At 38.1% G+C, this 25,974-nt stretch overlaps 1 protein-coding gene across 8 annotated transcripts in view; it reads right to left on the reverse strand.

Moving 5' to 3' along the window:
• Nucleotides 1–23,019: 23,019 nt before the first annotated feature.
• Nucleotides 23,020–25,974, reverse strand: part of GOLIM4 (golgi integral membrane protein 4) — an 82,684-nt gene continuing 79,729 nt past the window's right edge. For 4 of the 8 annotated variants that reach the window (XM_081532933.1, XM_081532921.1, XM_081532909.1 and 1 more), the window contains 2 exons: nt 25,042–25,122; nt 23,020–24,729 (listed from right to left, as the gene is read on the reverse strand). In XM_081532933.1, the coding sequence (XP_081389059.1) occupies nt 24,583–24,729; nt 25,042–25,122 (228 nt within the window). In that variant the 3' untranslated portion in view covers nt 23,020–24,582. The remainder of the gene's footprint in view (nt 24,730–25,041; nt 25,123–25,974) is intronic. The other 4 variants (XM_081532950.1, XM_081532940.1, XM_081532924.1 and 1 more) reach the window with 1 other exon arrangement.

Genomic DNA, 25,974 nt, shown 5'->3' on the forward strand with positions numbered 1-25,974 from the left:
TTCTCTTAAGTGGTGGGAGATGCAACATGTGACAATTTGTTCTTTATTTCTGAGAGGATATTCTGAAATGCCACACATACATACATATATACAATATATGCATATATATATGTGTGTGTGTATATATATATATATACACACACATGTATATATTAGAGAGAGATCCTAAGTATGGGATCCTCTCCCTTCTATTGTTCTTCCTCCTCCTATTCATTTTCTTTTTTCTTCCTATTCACTTTTGTTTTTAAAGTAGGGTTTCCTTAGAAAAGATTCCTCAAAACCCACTATCTTTTCCTTTGTACTAAAGAAGTTCTGGGTTGAGCAGCTCCAGCAGCAGCCCCCCTGGCCTGGGTCTGCTGCAGAAACCTTTCCCATGCCACGTTTCACTCAGCACTCAAAGCCTTTCTGTCACTTGGTAAATTAGTTAGATTCATTTTACAACTCTGGAATATACTGCTGAAATATACTGCAGAAGCTGAAACTGCCTACCAAGCATCACCCTCTCTTCTAGGTGGTGGGAAGTGCAATATGTGACAATCTGTTCTTTATTTCTGAGAGGACATTCTTGCCCCAGACCACTAGAGTCCTATAATCTACACTGCTGAGCACAAGATCCTGAACCTTCATCAAAGGGAGGGTTTATTTCCTCCCTTTCTGGCCTTTATTTGCCAATTCTTGTTTTTCTAGTCCAATTAACATATCATTTGCTGTGATGGACCACCATGATGTTCCACACTTCATTTCAATAGTCCAGGTTTTTTATTCTATTAAGACAGAAGAGAAAAGTTAACATAACCCTGGAACAAGACCTTAAATGAATATTTTAGTTTATCATGAGTGAAAACTATTTCTGACTCTCTTCCTGATACAATTGGAAAAGAATGAATTCACCAGATCAATGACTGCATTCTGTATACCTTGGGTCAGATATTCTACTCTGACAAGGATAATACCTGGCACAATTTTCTTTCATCCTTCAGAATTTATCTGGTTTCATTAGAATATGATGGGGATCACTAATTCTGTATCCTTTAGTTTAAAGGCTGCAATATACTCTACCATTTCCTTTGGAGCTTAAAATTGTTGTGACTGTTTTGGTAGTGAGAGAGTCATTTCCTAGGCAGGTTGATAAGAAGTCTAGGGGTCCCCAAGGAGAGAGGGTTCTGGAATTCTGAAGGAGGAAGAAAGGAAAAACTTTTTCTTTTCTCTCTACATTCCTTAGGATTATATAACAATAATATATCCCACCTGAGGACAGTCTCTGGATTAAACTCTCTGGATTCTAATTCTGTTATCCTAAAATGTAAATTATGGGCGTAGGTCTGTCTTTACAAGGATTATAACAATAATGTATCCTGCCTGAGGACAGTCTCTGGATTAAACCTTCTGGCTAATCCTGTTATCTTAGAGTATATAACTCCACTGCTAACACTAGCAAGGGGGTACTCTTTCTGCCTCCTTCTGACGCCTACATCAGAAGCTTTCTCTATCCCTTTTATACTTTAATAAACTTTATTACACAAAAGCTCTGAGCGATCAAGCCTCGTCTCTGGCCCCAGATTGAATTCTTCTCCTCTGGAGGCCAAGAATTCCGGCGTCTTTTCGTGATTCAGCAAATAATCTTTCAGTATGGGATTGGGGAGCAGTTTTAAAGGCTTTGACCTGCCCTTTTCTTTTATAATTCTTACTCCACAGACTGAGGAATCAATATGGAGGATCTTCCAACTGCTGAGTATGTCTATGACAACTATTCATTTAGGAATGAGAAAATGTTCACTGGTGGTTCTGTGGACCACTACGAGTAGGACCCGGGCCAAGATTCCATTTATTATCTGACCTCAACCACTCTCACTACAACAGGGGAATTCTACATTACTACTTTGTAGGTCCTTCTGTGAAATGACTAGGGAATCCTCATGATGTGCCTTTCAGATAACCTTTCTCCAAGGAACTTGACCTTTGTTTCATCATAAGTGGTCTCTAAGTTTGAAAAGTGACTCACTTCTGAAAACTAGGCAAAGGATCATGATTGTTTTATTGGTGAAACTCCCTTCCATCTGCTGACCAAGTATCTTTGATTTCTTTGCATACATTTCAAAATATCTGTGTTGGTTGCAACCTACCTTGCCCCTTAAGATACTATATTCCATTAATCATCTCCATAACTCTCTTTATTCCTAAATAGAAAACTCCAAAAGGCTATTTGAAAATGATACTGATTTATGAGAACTATGAAATGTCTGAGATTTTTACCTTACTCGTAGGCTAACACGTTGGCCAATCCCAAGTTCATGAGAGACTGTAGAAGGCTCAAGACTTCTGGGTCAGAGACATAGGACAGTTTATCACTCATGGCAATAGTTGTAGTGGTCAGAGTATCAACATCTTTTGTGCTGGTTCCCTAAGCCCAAAGGGCCATGCAAAAGGGATGAGATGATATCTGAATATGCAGCTGGATGTGTTACAGGAGAGGAGCTCTGAGTTTGGGGAATCTGGATCTTTTATAATGGGCAATAAGATGCCTGCCCTTCATTTTAGAGGAAGATGTTAACTCTATTAGACTGGGAAGTAAGCATGCCTGCCGTTTGGTCTGGAGGGAAACACTATCTCTATCTTTCAAAGGTGTTTACTATGCAAAAATCCTTGAAAAGATAATTGAAACAAAGGACAGTTTGTGCTTCACTTATCAAGACGTCAAGAAACATGAGAGACTCATGGAGAACTGTGTCCTCAAACTGATAATATATATTGAAAAAGTGTATAATATTTGCTCAGTAAAATATGTACAATCTCCTGAGGGATTACATTGCTGGCCCAGGGAAGTAAAATATCAATGAAGAAATCAATTTATCTAGATGAGTAATTCAACTGTAATTACTTCGTTAGTTGAGATTTTAAACTTTTGAATTATGTGATAATGTTTTGTTGATTATGAAGAGGATTTTTTTTTCTTGACTTTACCTGAAATTATATTATAGTTCTATATTCTATTGACTTTGAGAGCTGAAAGATTATAAGATATATTATTATTCCATTTACCACTGAGGGAAATAGTGTCTAATAACTATACATTGCAAAGCTATCATATGCTGTAAACTGCTTGATAATTTTAAAGACATTAAATTAGGGAAAATATATGTGTCTTCAAATAAATGAGATGTATTGTCTGCTTTTCCAAACTAGAATAGACACAAAAGGAAGGAAAAGATTTTGTTTATGTTAATTATCAATATGTGCCAAGTGCCTAAAACAGAGTCTGGCACATAGTAGATATTCAGGAAATATTTGCTGAATTAATATAGGGAAAAATTGTAGGCTCTGCATCCCTCCCCCTTATGTCTCTCCCCGCCCTCTAACTCTGGTCTACAATAGTAATTCTCAACTCTACCTACATAGAAAATTATCTAGGGAGCTTTAAAAACATTCCAATGCCTGGGACCTATTCAGACTAATTAAATCAGAATTTCCTGAAGCAAGATACAGACACAGGCATGTTGTAAAAGTTGTCTGACTGAGCTATCAGGGAAACCCAAAAGTGGTCCAGGTGAATCTAATGCACACTGAGAAGTTCAGACTCACTGATCTGTGCTCGTCTACTAACAACACGTACACACGTGGCTGCCACGCATCTCCACATTGCACCTTCCTCTCCACATGTAGAGATTTGATCACTTGGGAATGTGAGAAAACCTTCTAAAGGAAATCACTGATACTCTCTCAGAGTAATAATCCAATATGTTTGTATAATATATCCTTATCACCTCTCTCATTTGATCCTCAGACAGACAGGTGAGGAAGGTAGAGCAAATATTATCATTTCTAATATTAGAATCTGAATCTTGATGATTTACTCAAAAGAAAAGGAAGAATGTGCACATTTTTTCTTCTTTTCTGTTTTATGATTAAAAATAAAACAGAAAAATTTTTCTAAATGATCATTTATATGTCTATATCCAAACAGCATTTCTTAATCAGTGTGTTAGCACTTGCAAAATGCTAAGAGAAGATCTGATTACTACTGTGAGTCATCAATTCATTCAACAAATACTCACTGAATATTGACCTATTTGTTGGGTGTCTATTGCATTCCAGCTGTTATTCTAAGGCAGCTGAGCTTCTCCTGGAACTTTTACTCTGCTCAAGCAATTTGTACCTTTCCCCAAGCTCCACCTCTCACCACCTCACAACCTTCCCTTGTCTACCCTGTTTCAAACCCATGCTCTATGTATGGCAAACAACACAAGTATGTATATTCATATGATTCTATTGTTTGAAAGACAGTAATTTTCTTTTGAACTACTGTGTCCTACTTCTTCATACTTTAAATCATGATTCTCTTCTCTTTCTTTCCTCCTGTTAGTTTTTATTCCGTGAGCTTGGGGACCCTTGAAAACAGACTGAAACATGCAAAGAATAATATCCAACTAACCACTGGAGGATTAAAATTTGAGAATGGGGTCAATTTTGGTTTTTGTCTTTCCAGAGAAAGCAAAGTCCTTGTATCTCTAATGTGTTAGAAACCATTTTTCCTCTAGGGGGAAGAGAGTCGTTAAATTCTCATTATCATTTTATAAAATTGGGAACACTTGCTAGAATTATAAGAGGGATACTTCCAGCAACAGGGAAATCTGCACTTAAATGATCTCATGCTCATAAATGAATGGGACTTAACAATAAACCATTTTTCTGAAACAACCGTGAAAGACTCTTAGAATCAAAAGTCACCATGATGAAAATGTAGACAAAATAGGCAGACTGTTTTAATGATCTTTAGGGACAGACTTAATTTCCTCCTGAGGTATTATAACATTATTAAAAAGTTAATGGGATATCAGCCATCCTTAGAAACCTTTAATCCCAAAGATTTGTATTACCCAATTAATGTCCTCATTAAAGAATTTAACATTATCCATAGGCATTTAAATTGATATAGAAGTTATACTTTCCTCCTTTGGCTTTCATGTAGTTTCTTTTTAAATCTGAATGAGGATGGGAATGCAAAATTCATTATTTCTAAGTACACATTTAAAACCATTTCACAAACATGTTTTGTTTCATAAAACATTTCAGACAGTGGTCCACTTGGATCCTTAATGTGTTCCAACATAATTTTTGGAAATGCTATATATTATCTCCTTCCTAAACAAATATTTCTTATCACCCTAAATAGGATCTAAGATGACATAGTTGGGTGACCATACATCCATGTTTGCACGGGACAATATTGGACAATTTAGTCCTGTCCTTTTCTTCATAGCCGCTCTAAAAAGCACTTGCAGGAGGTAGGTGTAGTAGAAGGAAATGACACATTTAAGCAGGATGCAGCACGCATCCTACCTTTTTCAGTTTGAAGACATTGTTAAATTGTAACTACGGAATATCTGGTCCTTCATGATCCAGTGAGTGGCAGAGCCAGGCTTATCACAGCTTTCCCTAAACCTTAATAAACACACTGAGTGGATGACAGCTATAGCAGCAGGTTTTACATGCCTTAATCACCTCCACTCACTTCCTCCCACTGCTTACAACTTATTCTCCCCTTAAATATTGCTGGTCAATGCAACAACAAAACATGCACTGCTCAATAGCCAGTGGCGGAGTTACACTTGTAGAGGATTTGTAGTCACTCAGATTTCATTTCAGTTCACCTACTTAGCCTTGGCCAAGTTGGGGGAAGAAAACATTAAATCAGGATAATTCAACTTCTCCAGTCTAGTACATTTTTGTCTGTGGCAGTAGATGTCCCAGGATGTATAGTTGGTCTGAGAAATCTACAGCAGCAGAAGATTCCTCTCTAGAGACAAGAATACATGACCAGAGTATGCTCAAAGTAACCTGCCTATTTCACTTGAACCAGTGTTGTTTGTTTTTTTTAATGGGGTGAAAAAAAGAAAGTCTAGACTTTTATCATGACCGTCGTCAGAAGACCTCACCGAGTGCAATAAATTCACATGATACTAAAAAAAAGAGAAAGAACAATTCATAAAATATTTTAAGTTTTTTCATTTCCTGACTTTTCTGATTTACTTTTAACAGCAAACTCAAGTCCAGAATGAATTATTATACTATTCAAGCAAAAACCACACATTACATTGAAATAGACAAACAATTATTACCAATAAGAAAATAAACTACTGTCACAAATAATTTGTTTATTGTACCAAGTTATTCAGGGTTCTCTGGAAATCAATTTTTTGGAGACTATCTGGGCCCCAAAAGACAAAAAAAGGCCCCACATTATCCTTAAATATTTATATATACTAGGATTTCCCTGGTGGCTCAGTGGTAAAGAATCCACCTGCCAATGCAGGGGACACAAGTTCAATCCCTAGTCTGGGAAGATTCCACATGTTTCAGGGCAACTAAGCCCTTGTGCCACAACAACTTAGCCTGCTCTTTAGAGCCTGCAAGCTGCAACTACTGAGCCTGTGTGCTGAAAATACTGAAGCCCCCATGTCCTAGAGCTCATGCTCTACAACAGAGAAGCCACTGCAATGAGAAGCCTGTTCACAACAGCTACAGAAAGCCCTTGTGCAGCACTGAAGCCTCAGCACAAATATGAAATAATAAATAAAAATTTAAAAAATATATTGATATGTACTAGCTTTTCTTGTAACAATAGCTAACACATGTAAGACTTCCTGGATCCATTCATGTTTCTAAACACTCTTCACACATCTACTCATTTAATCTTCCTAATAATCTTGGGCGGCATATAACACAAATTACTGCCTTTACAAATGAGGAAACTGAGATGCAGAGAAATTTACTCACATGGCTAGTCAGTAGCAGCCTGTGATGTCCTCACCATATTGCCCTGCTCTCTTTATAATACAGTATATGTTTAGTCACTCAATTGTGTCTGACTCTTTTGTGACCCAATGGACTGTAGCCAGGCTCCTCTGTCCATGGGATTTCCCAGGCAAGAATACTAGAGTGGGTTGCCATTTCTTTTTCCAATAATATAGTATATCTTTATTCAAAAGCTTTTGAAGAAAAGTAGTTTATCTGTTTTGCTTTCTTTTTGCCAATATCTCATGTCCTTCTTTATATACTGCAAGCAATCAAGAAGAGATACAATCAATAGTAATCATGTTTCAGATAAATGAAAAAAACAATATTCCACAAAGACATGCTTTGAGCATAGTAAATATTTGTTGACTCTTTCTAATAAAGACTATGCCAATATTTCCTAAAAATAGTAAGTATTATCAAGTTACTTCCTAATTCTTTAGCTTGATAAAATTCAATAAAAATTAAACAATATCTTTCCCAAGTAAAATTATTTAACTGCCACTTCAAGTGTTTAACACATGAGTAACAAAAATATATTCTGAATCACTTTTTTTAAACTTCTGATTTTTCCTTTACAAGAGCTAAAACATTGTACTGGGCTGAATAATTGAATCATGTCCCTCCCCCATAAAATTCATATTTACCTAGACTCTCAGAATATGATCTTATTTGGTCATTTGCAAATAGTCTTTGCAGATGTAAATAGATAAGATGAAGTCATACTATATTAATAGATTAGATTTGTCCTGATAAGAAGGAGGCAGAGACAATACAGAGAAAACAGGGAAAATGTCATGTAATGACAGAGGTAGATTGTGTACCGATGCATCTATAAGCTAAGGAAGGCCAAGGATTGCCAGAGGGAGAAGCCAGGAGGGAAGAACAGAACAGATTCTCCCTCAAACCCTAAAGAAGGAATCAACCTTGCAGACACCTTGATTTCCAACTTTTAGCCTCCAAAACTGTCAGAGAATAAATTTCTGTTGTTTTAAGCCACTCAGTTTGTGGTAATTGGTTACGACAGCCCGAAGTAACTAATAGAGACACTACATTACATTTTAGTATTTGCTCATGATTAGATAGAAATTTTCTGTCGCCTCAGTTGTTGAGACATGAGCAAGAAAAGCTATTTCATAAATGTCACTGTTTTTATTTCTGTTGTAAACATACACGGTCTTTATTTATCTAAAATGATCACTTTTCAAAGCAGTATTTAAATATCTTATTTAAGTTTTTGAATAAGCTTAATTTCTGCCAGTTAATTATTTGTTGCTATGCAGTGATTTGATCAAGTACTATATTTTCATTATTAATACTAACAGTAGATTGTTTCATTCCTCCCTAACAGAAAAAGTTTTGGGTTTCTCACACTGTACAATTCATTCAATAGAACCTACAATCAAAAGCCAGTCAGACCTACCCAAGTTTTCAAAATGATGACCTTTCCTTCCTGGTTTTTTATAAAGGTAATACAAGGGCTTTCGAAATAATTTCAAAAGCTACATTTAATCCATTTATTCATTAAATGTTAAATTATTAAATAATAAATTTGCTGATTATTTTACTGAATTGGCAAAAAAATTGCTCAAGTCAGTTCTAACTATATGAAGCCTTTGGTAATTATACAAAATTATTTTCTTTAGTTACTCACACAAGTCTCAGAAATATTTTCAGCTTGAAATAAGGAAAAGAAAAAGTATTGATATTTAGGTTTTGCTTCTGATACCACTTAGCAACTGCATTAAATTCTGAAAATATAAGTTAAATATTCTTAAAAATAATGACAGTACTAATTGTAACCTAGAACTACTGATTTTTTTTCTTATTTTAGCAATTTCTTGGCTTTCTAAGAAATACCACTTAAGAGGCTGATTTCATTTTCAAACAACAGGGAGAAACATATGATTTTCAATTGGTAGAAAAGTAATATTTACAGTTAGAATTTTTTTCAAATTTTTCATTTGGGATTTGTGTGCTTGAACCACTAGAAAACCTTACTTGCTGCTGGCATCACCTGTAGATTTAAAGACATACAGGTACTGCATTCCTGGGGAAATAACACAGGGAAATTCATGAGCAAAGAGTGTGAGATGAAAGTATGACCAGTTCTTTATTCTAAATATAAACTACAGTTCATTAATTTTTCATATGTAAAGTAAAGTGAAAGTGAAAGTTGCTCAGTCATGTCCGACTCTTTGCAACCCCATGGACTGTCCATGGAATTCTCCAGGCCCGAATACTGGAGTGGGTAGCCTTTCCCTTCTCCAGGGGATCTTCCCAACCCAGGAATCGAACCCAGGTCTCTCGCATGGCAGGTGGATTCTTTACCAACTGAGCTGTCAGGGAAGCATGTAAAGTAAAGAAAGTATTAAGGTGGTAGTATAATAACTGAATGATTTGCCCTCAAATTGTGAGCTGGTGACATCCCTATTTGTCACCAAATTGTAAGCTGGTGACAATCCTAAAGGAAATCAGTCCTGAATATTCATTAGAAGTACTGATGCTGAAGAAACTCCAATACTTTGGCCACCTGATGCAAAGAACTGACTCATTGGAAAAGATCCTTATACTGCGAAAGATTGAAGGCAGGAGGAGAAGGGGATGACAGAGGATGAGACGGTTAGATGGCATCACCGACTCAGCGGACATGAGTTTGAGCAAGCTCTGGGAGCTGGTGAAGGACATGGAAAACTGGTGTGCTGCAGTCCAAGGGGTAGCAAAGAGTTGGACACGACTGAGAGACTGAGCTAAACTGACATCCCTATGTGCAAAAAGTTTTGCTTTCTGAAAATTTTGTCTCAAAATCTTAATTTCTTCACTCTCCACACCTTTATTTCCAAATATCTGGACAAAGGCATGAATGAATAAATTTTAAAAGCAGGCAATACAACAACAAAACTAAATGAAGAACAGTTATCTAAATCAATATGGATGAATGTTAGGTGTATAACGTTGAACCAAAAAAGCATCTCAAAAAACTAGGATGTGCAACTATGCTTAGGGAAGGGAAGTCGCTCAGTCGTGTCCGACTCTTTGCGACCCCGTGGACTGTAGCCTACCAGGCTCCTCTGTCCATGGGATTCTCCAGGCAAGAATACTGGAGTGGTTTGCCATTTCCTTCTCGCAACTATGCTAATAAACCTCAAAATAAGTAGAACCAAACAATCACCATTTACAGATTTGTAATTCACAACAATATGATTTTTTAAAAGGCAAAACAGTGATACATGTTCAAAAAAACTGTGGACTGGAGAATACACAAAAGTAAATGCAATTCCTCTTAATTCATCAATTCTATATATGAATGAGACTGCTAAAAAAACCTTGTCAGAAGAATTCCATGAATAGAGGAGCCTGGCAGTTCACAGTCCATATGGTTGCAAAGAGTCGGACATGACTGAAGCAACTTAACACACAAGCAAAAAAGACTGTATGCTCAGAGCACTCTCAGATATACACAAAATTAACACCACACTGTGAAGTTTTATAGTATATATTTACTAATGTCTATGGCCATCTTAAATGGCCATCGAGAATTCTATATTAAATAAGGAAACTCTAGAACATAGACATTATATAAAAATTTGTAGAAAAATTAGTATTGATCTCTGACCATAGGATGTTTGTTTTCCTAAACTACCTAAAAACAAGAAAGTATGACATTAAGAATCCTTTCAGAAGTCAGTTCCTGGATTAATTTAAATTTTGTCTTATTTGTTACTCTTATGATATCACATTTAAAAAAATAATAAAAAGGTCAAGAAAGGAGACCAGTGGTCAGTGGCCAGGTGATCCTTCACACTGAAAGCTGGCTCACAGAAACTTGGCTCTACCAGGCTACCAGGTAAGGAGAATAGGTGGTAGGGTGGAGAGGAAGGAGCCCACAGCCAAGCTTGCTTATGAAGAGGAAGCATGGGTAAATTCAGGAGCTGAGAACAATTTAAGAGCTGAGGATGGGGAAATGTCAAAGGATTAAAACCCATATATGTCCCCACTGTGGTACATGCATATGCACAGGTATTTATTAGTTCAGATGTCTGTCCTCAAAACCAAGAATATTTAAAGATGTGGTGCAGAAGGAGTAAAAAGAAGAAGAAAGGAATTGGAATCATGGTCTCTGTTCCACTAGCTTTGACATTGCCGGTGTGTCTTCCTACAGGTCTGAGATAATGGAAGCCAAGACACTATGATGAAGCAGAATAGAAGAGGCTCCCAAGGGTTGTTAAAACCCACTTCAAAGCAGGGGTGCAGGACAAAATTATTAACCCATTTAAGAAATCAGGTTCAAATCTGTTGGGATAAAAGTACTACTCCTAGACTTTGCAAAGGGTCAGAATCTTTGAACTTTAATGTCAGTTTTTTAAAAAATTTCTACCCACAGCTAAAGGCAAACAAGGAGAGTAGGCTTTAGGCAAATCCGTCAGCCTTCTCTTCCTCCTTCTCTAGTCTTGAGGAACCAGCATTCTCTGGCTCTTCAGCCAGCAGCATCTCAAGTCCAGATCACCAATATTCAGTGACACACATATGGTTACCTGAAATTTAGGAAGTGGATAGTCTACTCCATCCAGACAGAACTGTGTAGTAAACCACTCATGCCTCATTGAGGACATGAAGCTTTCAAGTCCTCCTGTTTGGTTAAGGATATTTCAAATATTAGTAACCTAGTTAGCAAAAAAAGAGAAGAAGAAGAAAATAAGAAGGAAAAAGAACAAATGAAGAGTACCTGGTATAGTTCATTCAAGTTACAGAAAGCCTGTGAGCTTTTGGACACAGATGCCTCCGTCATGGGCTGTCCTGTGGTGTAACCGACTGACCGAATACAAAAGTCAGGCGTGTACATTCATGTTAAATTCAAGTGCATTTTCTTACTATTTATTTTTGGCTGTGCTGGGTCTTTGCTGCTACCCACAGGCTTTTCACTAGTTATGGAGATCAGGGGTTACTCTTTCTTCTGGTGCACAGGCTTCTCATTGAAGTGGCTTCTCTTGTTGCAAAGCACCAGTTCTAGGCACAAAGGCTTCAGTAGTTGCAGTGTGTGGGCTCAGTAGCTGTGGCACAAGAGCCTAGTTACCATGTGGGATCCTCCCTGAACAGGGATTGAACAGGTGTCCCCTGCACTGGCAGGCAGACCGCCCCCAACCACTGGGCCACCAGGGAAGCCCCTCAAGTGCCTTTTCAAAATGAGAAGCCAAGATATCATTTTGCAATCCTTTCCTGCCTGTTCCCTGGCAGATACAATTTATCATCTTTAGAGTCAACACTGAAGTTTCTTCCCTTTCTAAAATGTAGGCTATAACATGCTAATTTTCCTCCAGATTCAGTTTCATTCTTATTAAGCATGGTTTGTGGTTTTTCCAGTGGTCATGTATGGATGTGAGAGTTGGACTATAAAGAAAGCTGAGCGCCGAAGAATTGATGCTTTTGAACTGTGGTGTTGGAGGAGAAGACTCTTGAGAGTCCCTTGGACTGCAAGGGGATCCAACGAGTCCATCCTAAAGGAGATCAGTCCTGGGTGTTCATCGGAAGGACTGATGTTGAAGCTGAAACTCCAATACTATGTCACCTCATGCGAAGAGTTGACTCGTTGGAAAAGACCCTAATGCTGGGAAGGATTGAGGGCAGGAGGAGAAGGGGTCAACAGAGGATGAGATGGTTGGATGGCGTCACCGACTTGATGGACATGGATTTGGGTAAACTCCGGGAGTTGGTGATGGACAGGGAGGCCTGGCTGCTGCGGTTCGGACATGACTGAATCACTGAACTGAACTGAACTGAACTGTGCTCTTTAGCCACCTTAGTAATTTTGCGGCACTTCAAATAACCTATTGCTCCAGCTGCTGGAAGAAGTCGTGGGGAGGATGTGGTCACGTTTGACCCGGAAGCTGGACCGGAAATGGGTGGCTCCTCACCCTTTCAGGGTCCTCAGAGTGTACCTTCTACACATCATTCCCACAGGAGGAGCTGGTTTCCAGGAGGCGGCTTTGAGAAAACAATGTGGTGTTGAGACCATCTGGACAGAAAACGTGACTGAACCCAGTTAAGGCCTCTGTATAAACCGTTAAGTTTCTGGCAGGCGGGTGCGGAGATCTACTTGTCCGGCAGTCATGGAAGACAAGCCTCCTATGTAAGTTTCCTTGCTCATCAAATTGCCACCTGTCAATCTGCAGTGGTCGGCATCTTTCTTCCGTCCCTCCCTGCCCTTCTGTGTACAGGGGCTAGTGTCAGATTTTACCTTGCGGGTCTGGGGGTGATACCCAGAATTGTGAACCAAACCTGCTTTTCTCTCAAGATTAGCAATATGTTTGATAACTTTTGCAATCTAAACACGGACCTGGAGATTTCAATGTATTGTGTGTAACGAACCCATACCTTAGTTTAGCTGCGAAATTTTTACCAGGGTGGCAATGTTTTCCTCCTTGTCTTGGAGAAATTTCTGGTCTTGACTTGAACACACGTTAGGTTGAACAGCACATGTTAGTGCATTAGGTTCTGTTGCCCAAGGTGTGGATTAAGAGCAGGACTGGTTGGCTGAGACAACCACCATCGACTCCCTCCACCCCCCAAGCCTGACAGCCTGTGCCCAAAATAACAGAAGTGAGAAGCTGAACAAGTAGATGTACTGCCTTGTGATTTATTTCTTAGTATTCACTTACATTTTGGGTGATTTATATTTCTATACATATAGCATATTTTTCCATGTCTCTTAAGCTTTAGGAAGTGCCCTAGTGAACATGTGAATAAACTCTGCCCCCAGATGCTCTGGGATGCCTTGGAAGTACTGAATGTTGAGGAATTCAACTCAAACTGTTTGTGTGGCCATGCCCTTGCATTGAGACTGCTTGCACACCTTTTATTTTACCTAGGATAATCGTCTCATTTTTCCTCATATACTGTCGGTTTTCCATAAGGCAAATTCATAAAAGTGATTTATTGGTTATTTTAAAGTAAGGATGTGGATGGGACCGATCAACCTGGATCACCACTCAATTCTCTTTGGTCAGAACAACTGCTTAATTTATTCTTCTTCCTCCAGACAAAGTATCTCAAATTACTGAAGGTTAAAGGATTCATACTATTTTTTAGATCCTTGGATGGTTCATATATTGAAAGCTCTGATAAGACTTAGCTACCACATTACATCATTCAAGGAAAAAGATGATAAATTCAGGTATAGTCTTCTGGCCTCTAAACTCAGAAATAGTTTAGGGCTTCCATGTCCTGTCTCTGTCTTAGTGAGTCTTACAGGTAGAGGGAGAGAAACAGGCATTGGGTTCCTCAGATGAGGACTCAGTGATCCCAACTTTGGCATAAAGTTTTCTGTGATCATCCCCATTCTATGAGTGGGAAGTGGAAGCACACAGAGATTAAGAAATTTGTCTAACTCCAGAAAGCTTGAGAATGGTGCATGCTGTGGTCAAATTCCCACCTGTCTTCTTGATGCATGGCATTTACAAGCATTAAGTACCTGGTTATATTCTCCCCAAGTGTTTTAACTATGAGTCTCTCACCATTATAGCAAGATACTGAGTCATGACCAACATTGTCATGAAATATTGATAAAATGAAGTAGAAGAGACATGGGCTTCCCAGGTGGTGCTAGTGGTAAAGAACCTGCCTACCAATGAAGGAGATGCCAGAGAAATGGGTTTGATCCCTGGGTTGGGAACATCCCCTGGAGGATGATATGGTAACCCACTCCAGTATTCTTGCCTGGAGTATCCCTTGGATAGAGAAGCCTGGCAGGCTATGGTCCATAGGTTCAGAAAGAATCAGACACGACTGAAGCGACTTAGCATTAGGAGAGACATGAGCTGTTTCTTCAAACTTTTGTTTCATTTATCTAATATAAACACACATATTCACCACACTGTTTTGTGATATAAACTGTGTTTATTTCTTCCTGTGATCCTACTCAGAAATGAAACTAATTAAACTGCCAAATTCCTCTCCTTTTGAGATTTTTTGTTATTCTACAAAAATCCCAGTTTAAGGGGTTTGAGAAACATTGTTTTGAGGCAAAGTAATTGCATTTCAAGTGTTTTTCTCCACTAGCAAGAGATTAATAGAGCTATTCACTTGTGCAATGCCCCCCTGTAATATTCTAAATTTCCTCAGTGTGAATCTCCAAAAGATAGCTAAGCCTTACTATTACAATATTTATAATTCACTTTAAAATACTTCTGCATAGACTATGTGGTGAGCTTATTTATGTGGATATGTGCTGGTAGTACCCTAACTATGAATGTACATCTCAGAAATGGTAGATCCACCCTTGAAAGAATCTAATCAGTGACTTCCGACCCTGCCTCTATGTTAGACACTGAGACTTCTATAAAGAATTTAATAGATATAATATTTTGTTTTTACAATTATCATACAATAAGGTTGACCTTTTCCTTTGTTGTTGTTGTACAGTTTTATGTGTTATACATGTACAGATTCATATAAAGCTCTCACAATCAGAACATAGAAGATTTTCACCACCCAAAACACTCCCTTGTATGTATTACACCTGTTACGAGTTGCACCTCCCTGCTAATCTTGATTTGGTGAGAGATTTTTTAAAAGTACCAATGCCTAGGCTCTGCCTTCGGAGTTTCTGATTAAATTAGACGGGTTGGCATTGGAAATTTTTTTTTTAAAGTTTCTTTGGTGGCTCGAATGTGCTTCCAGGCTGAAAAGCTGGTGCTCTCACCTGGGCCCAAGTCCAGAGGCTTCTGTTATAAGATCTTCTACTTGCTTCAGCTCAATGTGTTTAGTTAGATAGGACCATGGATATTAAAGACTTCTTTTTCATTGTAGAAATGAATGCTGCTCAAAACATGTGCGTGAGCTGGAGGCAGTCTTGCACAGGCACCTTCCCTGCCCACAAAATAGTCTGGGCACTGGGGGAGCCTACCATCCATTGCAGAAGGCCATGGGCTGCATAAGGGAAGGTTGTCAGGCAGGATCTGACCAGACATTTAGCCAAATTCTGTCTGTAGAATATTACAGGATCACGAGCAAATCCTTTAAGCCTCATGCCTGTCTAGGGTGCCTAAAAGGATAGATATCTGAGACTTCCTAAAAGTTTTTAGTCTGTTTCTGCTTACCTGTAAATGTTTGCTTTGCAAATTTACTCTGAGACTTGCTTTCATTGTAATTTACCATCTAATAGATGATGAAGAATCCACTTATGTTGCTGGAAACCCCAGTTCGATATCTGGATTGGGAAGATCTCCTGGAGAAGGGAATGGCTATCCACTCCAGTAGTCTTGGATTTCTCTGGTGGCTCAGACAGTAAAGAATCCACCTGCAATGTAGGATACCTGGGTTCCATCCCTGGGTTGGGAAGATATATTTTGGGCTTCCCAGATGGCGCTCGTAGTAAAGAAGCTGCCTGCCAATGCAGGAGACATAAGAGACATGGGTTTGATCCCTGGGTCAGGAGGATTTCCTGGAGAAGGGAATGGCAACTTCAGTATTCTTGCCTAGAGAATCCCATGGACAGAGCAGCCTGACAAGCTACAGTCCATAGTGTCACAAAGTGTCCGATATGACTAAAGTGACTTAGCAGGCATGTACAGAGAGATGTTGGGGGAAAACATAACTCTTTCCAGCTTCTAATTTATAAAGCAGTAGTTCTCAGTCTTAGCTGTACATTAGAAACACCTGGGGAAAATTTTAAATCCTGATGCCCATACTATAGCCTAGTACAAGTAATTCAGAGTCTCTGGGAGTGGGACCCAAGTTATCATTACTTTTGAAATTCCTCAGATGTATAGCCAAGGCTAAGAACTACTGTAAAGAGGTTACTGATATCTGGCACAAATAATCTAATAATTTTGGACAAATAAATTGGCTTAAAATTTTCAGCTAATTAAGCTGAACTTCATTTTCCCTCACCTGCACATCTGGCCCTGGCAACTGGCTGGATGCTCAGTTACACTGTACTGCTATGCATCACCTCCAGCACTGGCCTCTCCACTTAGGGCCATAGCACTCTGAGAAGATGTATTAGTTATCTTCAGTTGTGTAACCAGTTACTCTAAAACCTAAACAATAGACATTTATTATCTCATAGTTCGTGTGGGCTAGGCATCTAGGAATGACTTATACAGGCAGTTCTGGGTCAGGGTTTCTAATGAAGGTTACAGTCAAGTTGCAGTCTGAAGGCTTAATGGGGCCAAATGGTCCGCTCTAAACTCACTCATGTGTGTGTCGGCGGGAGGCCTCAGTTCCTCACTGGCTGTTGCCGAGAGGCCTCAATTTCTTGCCACATGGATGTAGGTCTCAACATAAAGCTGTTTGAATACCATCATGACATGGTAGCTGGCTTCCAAGAGACAGCACAAGAGGAAGCTACATTGTCTTTTGACCTAATTTCTGAGTCACACCATCACCCCTTTTAATTTTGTTAGAAGCCAGTAACTAAGTCCAGCGCACACTCAAAGGAAGGGAAATTAGACTCCACCTCTTGAAGGAAGATTATCAAGGATAATCTTTCGTGGCCAAATCTTAAAACCATCTCAGAAGATAATTGGATAGGGCCGTTGATGTTCAGTCGCCCAGTCATGTCCTATTCTTTGCAACCCCATGGACTGCAGCATGCCAGGCCTCCCTGTCCCTCACCGTCTCCTGAAGTTTGCCCGAGTTCATGTCCATTGCATTGGTGATGCCATCCAGCCATCTCACCCTCTGATGCCTTCTTCTCCTTGTGCTCTCAGCCTTTCCCAGCATCAGGGACTCAGCCAGCTGTTCACATCAGATGACCAAAATGCTGGAACTTCAGCTTCAGCATCAGTCATTCCAACAAGTATCAGGGTTGATTTCTCTTAAGATTGACTGGTGTGATCTCCTTGCTTTCCAAGGGACTTTCAGGAGTCTTCTCCAGCACCGCAGTTTGAAGGCATCAATTCTTTGGTGTTCTGCATTCTTTATGGTCCAGCTCTCACAACTGTACATGACCCCTAGGAAGACCATAGCCTTGACTATATTGACTTTTGTTGGCAGAGTAATGTCTCTGCTTTTCAACACACTGTATAGGCTTAAGGAAACATAAAAGGTGCTTGCATTACTTTTATGAAAGAAAATGTCTATTTCCATTAGTATTCATCAGCTTAACAGCAATCAGACACCCATAGCACTCAAAAAACTCTGAGTTGAGATCACAAATTGCATGATTTTTAATACTTTAACGAGCAGCCATGGAAACTGGTTTCCCTACTTTCAGTCTTTAGAAGGAGAAAGAACACACCAGACCAAAGAAGTCATCTCATCATATTCAAACCCGTTTTCCAATGTCTTTAAAAGACATGTACTTTACGGGGAATGCTATGCATGTGTTAACAGATAAACAGAAATGACGTTTAATTTCAAGCTCCATTAGTAACATACAGGGAATGGTAAGAACAAGGTCAGCCAAGATGGTAAAGGACAAAAGTATTTCATTTCCAGTTACTTAAAATGGTGTACAAATGCAGCAGCTAGAATAATGTTGAGTGCTTGCCAACTCAAAATAGAAGAAAGGATTGTAGAAAAGAACTGGAAAGCCTTGATACCTGAAGATCTTAAAATGCTCTATTTTCTGTTGAAATAATTATTTTTACAGCAAACATTTGGATCATTTAAACTAGATAGCTATTGTCTGTGGGCTGAATCTGGCTTGCTGTCTGTTTATGTAAATAAAGTTTTATTGGAACACAGCCATGCTCATTCCTTTACACATTGCCCCTGGCTGTTTTCACAGTACAGTGGCAAAGTTAAGTAGTTTCAAAAGAGGTTCTATGGCCCACAGGGTCAAAAGATTTACTATTTGGCCCTTTACAGGTAAAGTTTGCCAGTCTTTGATATAGACTAAAGATGAGAATATGTAAGTATTCTTAACTTCATTACAATAATCCCAAAGTTTTTGTGATGAATTCTCTGGGCTTAAAGACAGATCCAAGAGAAAAACATGATGATCAAGAGATTGGCAAAAAGCATGACCATTATTTACTAAAACTTGCTACATTTAGGGCAATATGACTAAAAGTTAATGAGAGTATTTCTTCTCGTTACAAAAATAAAAATATAATGTGGAAGTCAGTCAATATTCTTCAGTATATAATTGATAGAAAAGAATTTTAAAGTAATTCAGTGGGACAAAAGGGAGAGGAAACTTGGAAAATAAAATTAAAGTCAGAACCTGGGAATCTGAGCACCGTTCAATTTCTTTGTGACTCTGTCTCTCTCCCTTTTTCACCTTCCCTCTGCTTCTCCACTCGTGCCCCAATTCTGTCCCTCTTTCTGTTTTGACTTCATTTCTTCTGCTTCAACTGAGTTTTCTCCATGTCATAAAGGAGCATGACTTCTAGAAGCTCCAAATGGATGATTTCTGTCATCACTAGAGGAGCCAAGAGAACATTTCTCCTATCTAGCCTCAGTATAGAAATCAGAAGTAGAGAATCAGTATAGAGACAGAAGATGAAGTCCAAAGATTGGTTTGAAGCCTACTCTAGCAGTTACAAGGTTAAGCCTTTCTGCAGATGAAGAACAAAAGAAATGGTGTGAAGACAAAAGGCCAACCAGTGGATGGATACATAGCCTACTCCATCATACCAGCTGGGTCTCCTACAGTAGTTAGTGACAAGACCCAAGGAAATTTGAAAAGGATATTGCATCTCTTTTTTGGCTTATGCATGGCTGGTATAAATTGAAATTATTTAATATATTCTGATTTGAAAATGACTCTAGGTTTCACAACTTCATTCACTCGTTTCTCAAGACATTCTTTATTCTTCATGTTACAAATTGAAATTATTTAATATATTCTGATTTGAAAATGACTCTAGGTTTCACAACTTCATTCACTCGTTTCTCAAGACATTCTTTATTCTTCATGTTACAATTGATGCTTCATTGAAGACAGACATACAATGTTACATCTTCCTTTGACCATATCTTTCTCAGGTCAAGTAATTGCAATTTTTTGGTTCTTCCTCAGGACCGTATGGCTGAGACTTCTTGCTTTTTAGTCCTGTTACATTTATTTTTGCAAAATTTAAAACACATCTTCTTAATATATGAAACTCAGAATGAGACACTGGATAAAGATCCATACAACCCTGACTGTATGTGGAATTAACATTGGAATCAGATTCACCTGGAAAGACTTCGTAGCTCTGCCATTTACTTGTATGACCTTGAAATAATCAATATTCTCGTTTTACAGGTAAGGATTTTGAAATTTTATTTAGTAAATATATATTGAAGATCTTAGTGCTTGGGTTGCAACAGTGAACAAGGGAAATAAGGTCTCCACCTTCACAGAACATTTATGTCAAGGAATGCACAGACTTATTGATAGTCTATTTCCATGTTCTGTGGGAGGTACCATGATATGAAACACAGGATGCTACAGAGGGACAGAGAAAATATATTCAACCTAGACAGGGGTGGGATGAGAGGTAGACACTTCTCAGAATTAGTATTAAGGTGAGACTAAAGCAATGAGCCAGGTAAAGGAGAGGAAAGCAAACTGATTGAAGTGTTTGGGGGGAGCAAATTTATCATGCTACAAGAGAGCACAATGATTTAAAGGAACTGAACGTTAGTCAAGTATTAGTCAAGAATCTTCAGGTGGCAAGTGACAGAAATCCGTTTCCAACTAGCTCAACTGAAAAAGTAGAATTTATTGGCTCATTAATCAATCTGTGGGTGGACCTGCCCAGTATCAGGGATGGCAGGATACAGGGAGTAAAAAATTGTCACAGCTCTTTTCTTCCCTCCCTCTGCCTTTGGCTTGTCATTGCAGGTTAGGTTTGTTCTCTACCTCTGTACACTATTTTCTCCACACAAGTGAGAAAAGAGACATCAGCTGATGTGAATTTACAAATGGTAGGCTTTGCTATTGGAAGGAAAGAGAGATGCTATTTTCCATTTGCTCCAGCCTGCATAAATGTTAGTAATTGTGCAGAGTCTGAGATTCACCTTATGAGCTAATGAGTTAGCCTGCCACAGTTCCATGGATGCTGGTAGAAGACTCTAGACTGCTCACTTAAAAACAAATATTTCTCATGGCACAGCAGGCAACGTGAGCTTCACGTTCACATCAGTTCCTCCTTGGTCCCCTAGTGTCATGAGGTTGATGTGGAACATCCCAGGTCAGAGGATGCGCCCACAGTGCTCATGTCACTCCTAAGGATCTCTGATCTGAAGAAATTCTCCATCTTACAGGACTGCTAGTAAATCTGCCCAAATTTCACCCTGCAGGGAGACATTATCTTTTTTATTCCAGCCAGGAACAAACATGCCCTCTGACCCAGTGGGAGATACTGTCTCTAGCAGCTGGCTGTTTGATAGGCAAATACCCTTGAAAAGATTGTTCAGGATAAAAACTCACAAGATGTATAGAAACACCGTGGAGAATTGCCCTCCAACAAGAAAATCCCAGGGAAGGAATTGAATTGGTGTGTCATGAATCATGTGCCCATTTTGGATCAAGCACTTTTTCCCAAGATGTGGGGTAGTATTATCGGCTCTTGTCAGATCAACTTCCTACCCAAGGGCAGGAGTCAAGGTCGGTTACTAAGACATTATTAGTGCTTGACAAAGATGAGTCATACTTATTATGATTCAGAATTAGAGTATAAATTACAAGGCTGAAGTGGTTAAGATGGGTTATGAAGAACTATGTCAGTCATGTTAAGGAGTCTGGAACTTTTTCTATGTGTGATAGCAATTTATTAAATAATTTTATAATGGGATAGTGTGTTACCTTTGGAAAGATCACACTGACACAGAACTTAAGGACAGGAGAGGGTAAACAAGGAGAAAAGTTAGGGGACTATTACAATAGTCCAAGTAAAGGATAACAAGGGCCTGAACCAGGACAGTAGGGATGAAAAGAAATGGGCAAATGATATCATGGTAACATCCATAGGGAGAGAAGACAGAATCAAGGACAAACTTTGCTTCTGTTTTGGGAAACTTTATGAATTGAGATTCAGAGCCTAGAAAGAGAAGTAAGTTTTAGGAAGGCAAGAAGACAAATTCAGCCTTGAAAATCATAAGTTTAAGGTAGGGTGGGTCACAGAAAGCTAGGTTGAGGAGATAAATTGGGACATGTCCAAGACATGAGAGAGAAAGGGACTGGGTAGAGAAGACTCCAGGACAAAAGCTGAAGAACACTGATATGCTAGGGGCAGACAGAAGAGAAATCTGAGGGGGAAAAGAAAAAGCGGTTGGGAAAGAGTAGCCAGGATGGTTAGAAGAAAACTAGGAACAGACAGTACAAGGGAAGCCAAAAGAAAATTCAAGAGAAGAAATTTTTTTTTTTAATGCTGTGCAACCTGCCACAGGACAATGTACCAAAATGAGGTAATGAGAACTAAAAGCAAAATAAAGAACTCAAAGCAGTTTAAACACTCTCACATGCTTCAGGAAACCAAAATTCTTCAGTTGTAAGAAGGGAATTCCATGAGCCTTAAAAGAACACTGTGGAGATAAAGTGGACCCTGTTCTCCCATTTCTCACACAAAGAAGACAGTGTGTCCATCGTTTTCCTTTATCACAGTGAGTCACTGTGACCTCCATGTGGCTCAGATTATACTCTTATTCCTAGATCTAACTCAATCACTCTTAAATATCCAGTTATTCCATTTGTACTAATATTAATATAGCTTTTTTGTGCTCCATTGTACTTGTCCTTTAAAAATGTGCCTTCCGCCCCCGACCCCTTATTATGTCACTGGTACCAAGTCCTTTGACATACGGGTTGTACCAAGTCACAGATTAATTGGTAAGGTAAATGCAAGTGACATTTTATTTCTGCTCACCTCATTAATGTAGATCAGCTCTGGCTGATTAGTTCTCTTCCAAACATTGGCTAAAACAGCTCTATAACTTGGTGCTATACAGAGTAGAATGGTTTGTAATTGCTTTGTCTGCTTTTCCAGGGATGATATAATAGTTTTTTGTTTATTTTGTGTATGTGCACATGACACTGTCTTACATTCCTTTTTTCTTCCTCCAGAACTAGCTCAAATAAAACATTCTTAGCTCCTTCTTTAGAAAAAGGGGGGAAAAAAACTCATGTGCCAATCCAAGCAGAGAAAGAGATAGCAAAATAGGAACAGATTGGGAAAAGCACTTTATAATTCATTACTATACATTGGTAACTCTTAAAATTTTTCCTTTTATGAAAAAGAACTGAAAAATGTTGTAAGATTGGAAACTAATAAAAAATCACATACTTTTAGAAGATTTACCGCTTGCTCCTTTTCATTTTATTGACTATTACCAAGTTTCAATGTGTTCAAATAATTAAATACTGCAACTGGGACATTAAAAATACAAACTAATTTACCAAAATAATTGTATTCTGAATATTATGTACAATATTATACATTCTACATTACATAAAGGGTTTTTATACATAAAGGTAAGATTTGATTCATGATTACTGAAAATCCAAAATATATTTGAACAAAGCATTCCTATGCATACATAATCACTCATCTGGGATAATCAAAAACCATACATGAGTGTGGTTATTAAAAAATAAAATTATATTCATACAATAATAGTACAAATTGAAATCGGTTTTAATTTGAATGTACTATTATAAAACCACACACATATGAATGAATGATATAACCTAATTCTATTTAGTTAAAAATTTTTATACTTGAGACTGAAATATGTCTCTATCCCATGGGAAATTTTTGATTTTTAATTTTAAGGGGTTTGTATAATTCATCATCATTAAACGTCTATCCATGGGTATAATGCAGACCTAATCGCAGCAAATAGAAAAGTCATGAGGGTCAATCATACCACCTTATGTACTTCACCATATAGTTTTGAACAATATCCTGTTCAGTTGTACAGTTTGGTACTTCTTCATATTCATGCTTGTCATCAATGATTAAGTGTTGAGGCACAGAGTTTACAGGGAAATACGTATTACTGTCAAGAATTAGATACTAAAACAAGGCTATCCTGGGTGACCACTGAAAAAAGAAGGGGTGCTCATGTGGAAAATACCACCCATACACACCAAATTCATTATTAAACAAAGTGTCAGTACTTTAAAAAGGTTAATATGCTGATGTGTCATACTTTGTTTGAATGCTGAAATATCTAAGTCCAGAATAATGCCACGTAAGTTTTAGTACTATCTCACTTTTAAATTTAATTCAAGAGGAAGACCTGTGATTTTAAGTAAAATTAAACATTTCTCTAACTGATCCAAGAAGCCTGAAAAACAGTGTCTTTATAACAAAATCATCTTTCTAACTGTATGTCACTGTCTACGAATCTTATCCGAGATACACAGACAGGTGAAAATTCTATCAGAACTATACATAAGAACCTTGGAAAGGCACCAATTAGTAAATTGGCCATTCTCCTTAAAATGTGTACAGTATTTTTCAGTATTCCTTATCTTGAAATCCTACATTTCATCAAAGGCAGACAGCAGAACACTTGGAAACTAGAAGACAGAGAAGGAACAAGTTGAAACATATACAAAATCAAGGTCTTTTCCAACATCACATAATTTGCAAAAAATGAGATTCAGAGGCTAAGGTCTGCTATATCATTTTTTTTCTTGTTCAGGTCTTGCTTGAATATAAAAAGAAGCTCTAACCTAGGTTATCAAAATATATTCATATAAATGTATGAGCATTTCTAATACAAAAGTTAAAAAAAGTCTAAATTTTTAATCTTTGTAATTAAATATCCTAGAGTTCAGTAGGCAGATTTATTTTTGAGCAGCTTGAAAAGAATCCGACAGCTGAGCTCTGCCTGTGAAATCGGGCATGGCTACATTTCAGCTCTTCGCCGTGACTTCTCAGCGGCAGCAGCCCCATCCTCCTCCTCGTCCTCCTCCTCATAGTGCTCCTCTCGGCCTTTGGGGTGGTTGTCATCTCGAACTTCTTGCTCTTCTCCTTCATTATTTTTCTCATCGGCCTTAAAGTTAAAAGAAAAAAAAGGAAAACTGAGAAATAGGACACAGAGTTAGTGGTATAAATAATTCCCTTTCTAAAAAAAAAACACAAACAGAAAGAAAACAAGTGAAGAAAATATTCCAGTAGGCAAGACTGCTACTGTCTTTTCTAATCTTCACACTGTCACACAATTTCCTAATCCTAGGTTAGCCTGTTATACTCTGTGGCACCTTAGATGTGCCCACTGGGATCTTTCCAACTATACATAGATGTCTCCTACTCATGTGCACAAAGGCACACATGTGCAATAGAAATATGTATATCCTACACATACATTTTCATCATTTTCACCATAGGTCTCTTCAGCATTATGCTCCAACTCCCTTTTTTTCTCCTCAGTCAAATCTTCCTGAACCTAAAACAAACCAGAAACATCAAGTGGACACTTGGATCATTTCAACACTTGAAGCAGCGTATTCTGATTTCCAAAAAGTTCAATCAGATCAGTAAAGACAAAATTAAACTAAAAATAAACCTGAAAAGACAAAGATTTGACTTGTCTATTAGCCATGAATAAATGCATAACACACTTACTAAAAAAATTAGTGTTATTCAGAATCTAGGACTTTTGTGTATTGAGTTTCTGATTTGTTTCAATAAGGGTTAATGCTCCAAGTATAACACCTGAAGAAATTCACCTTATAAAGTTAAAAAACTCTTTTCCAAAAGAGAGAACTGTGAAAGTCCGAAAGTTCTGACAGAATGTAAGTTCTTGCGAAGACAGGAACCATCGATCTTACTCAACTAACTGCCTTCAATACCTAGACGCATGCTTGGCATGCTGCAACTGCTTAATAAATATTCTTGGATAAATGAATCAATGCAAAAAATATCTGCTCTTACAGATATTTACAAGTCACAGAAATCAGGCACCACCACCTACATATAGTGTAATAGAGAACAGAGGAAAACCTGTATATATACATTTCCATAATTAAGAATAAACTTTTTTGGCTAAAATATCTAGAACACAGAACATAATCATTTCAGTTTCTTCATAGAATAGTTATTAAGCTACCTCATATCCCTGCATCTCTTTGTATTCTAACACATTTCTGTTTTAAGTAGTTCTCTTTCATGTATGTTACTACTATTATGTGTCATTGATTCTGATTATCTCAAAATTAAAATCAGAGAAAGAATCCAAATATTTTTGCTAAGTAATCTCTATTTAAGGATCACATCCATGAAAATAGAGGGTAATATA

This window comes from Giraffa tippelskirchi, chromosome 2 (assembly GCF_054371585.1).
Source record: "Giraffa tippelskirchi isolate mGirTip1 chromosome 2, T2T-mGirTip1v1.2.pri, whole genome shotgun sequence".
NCBI classification, from domain to species: domain Eukaryota; kingdom Metazoa; phylum Chordata; class Mammalia; order Artiodactyla; family Giraffidae; genus Giraffa; species Giraffa tippelskirchi.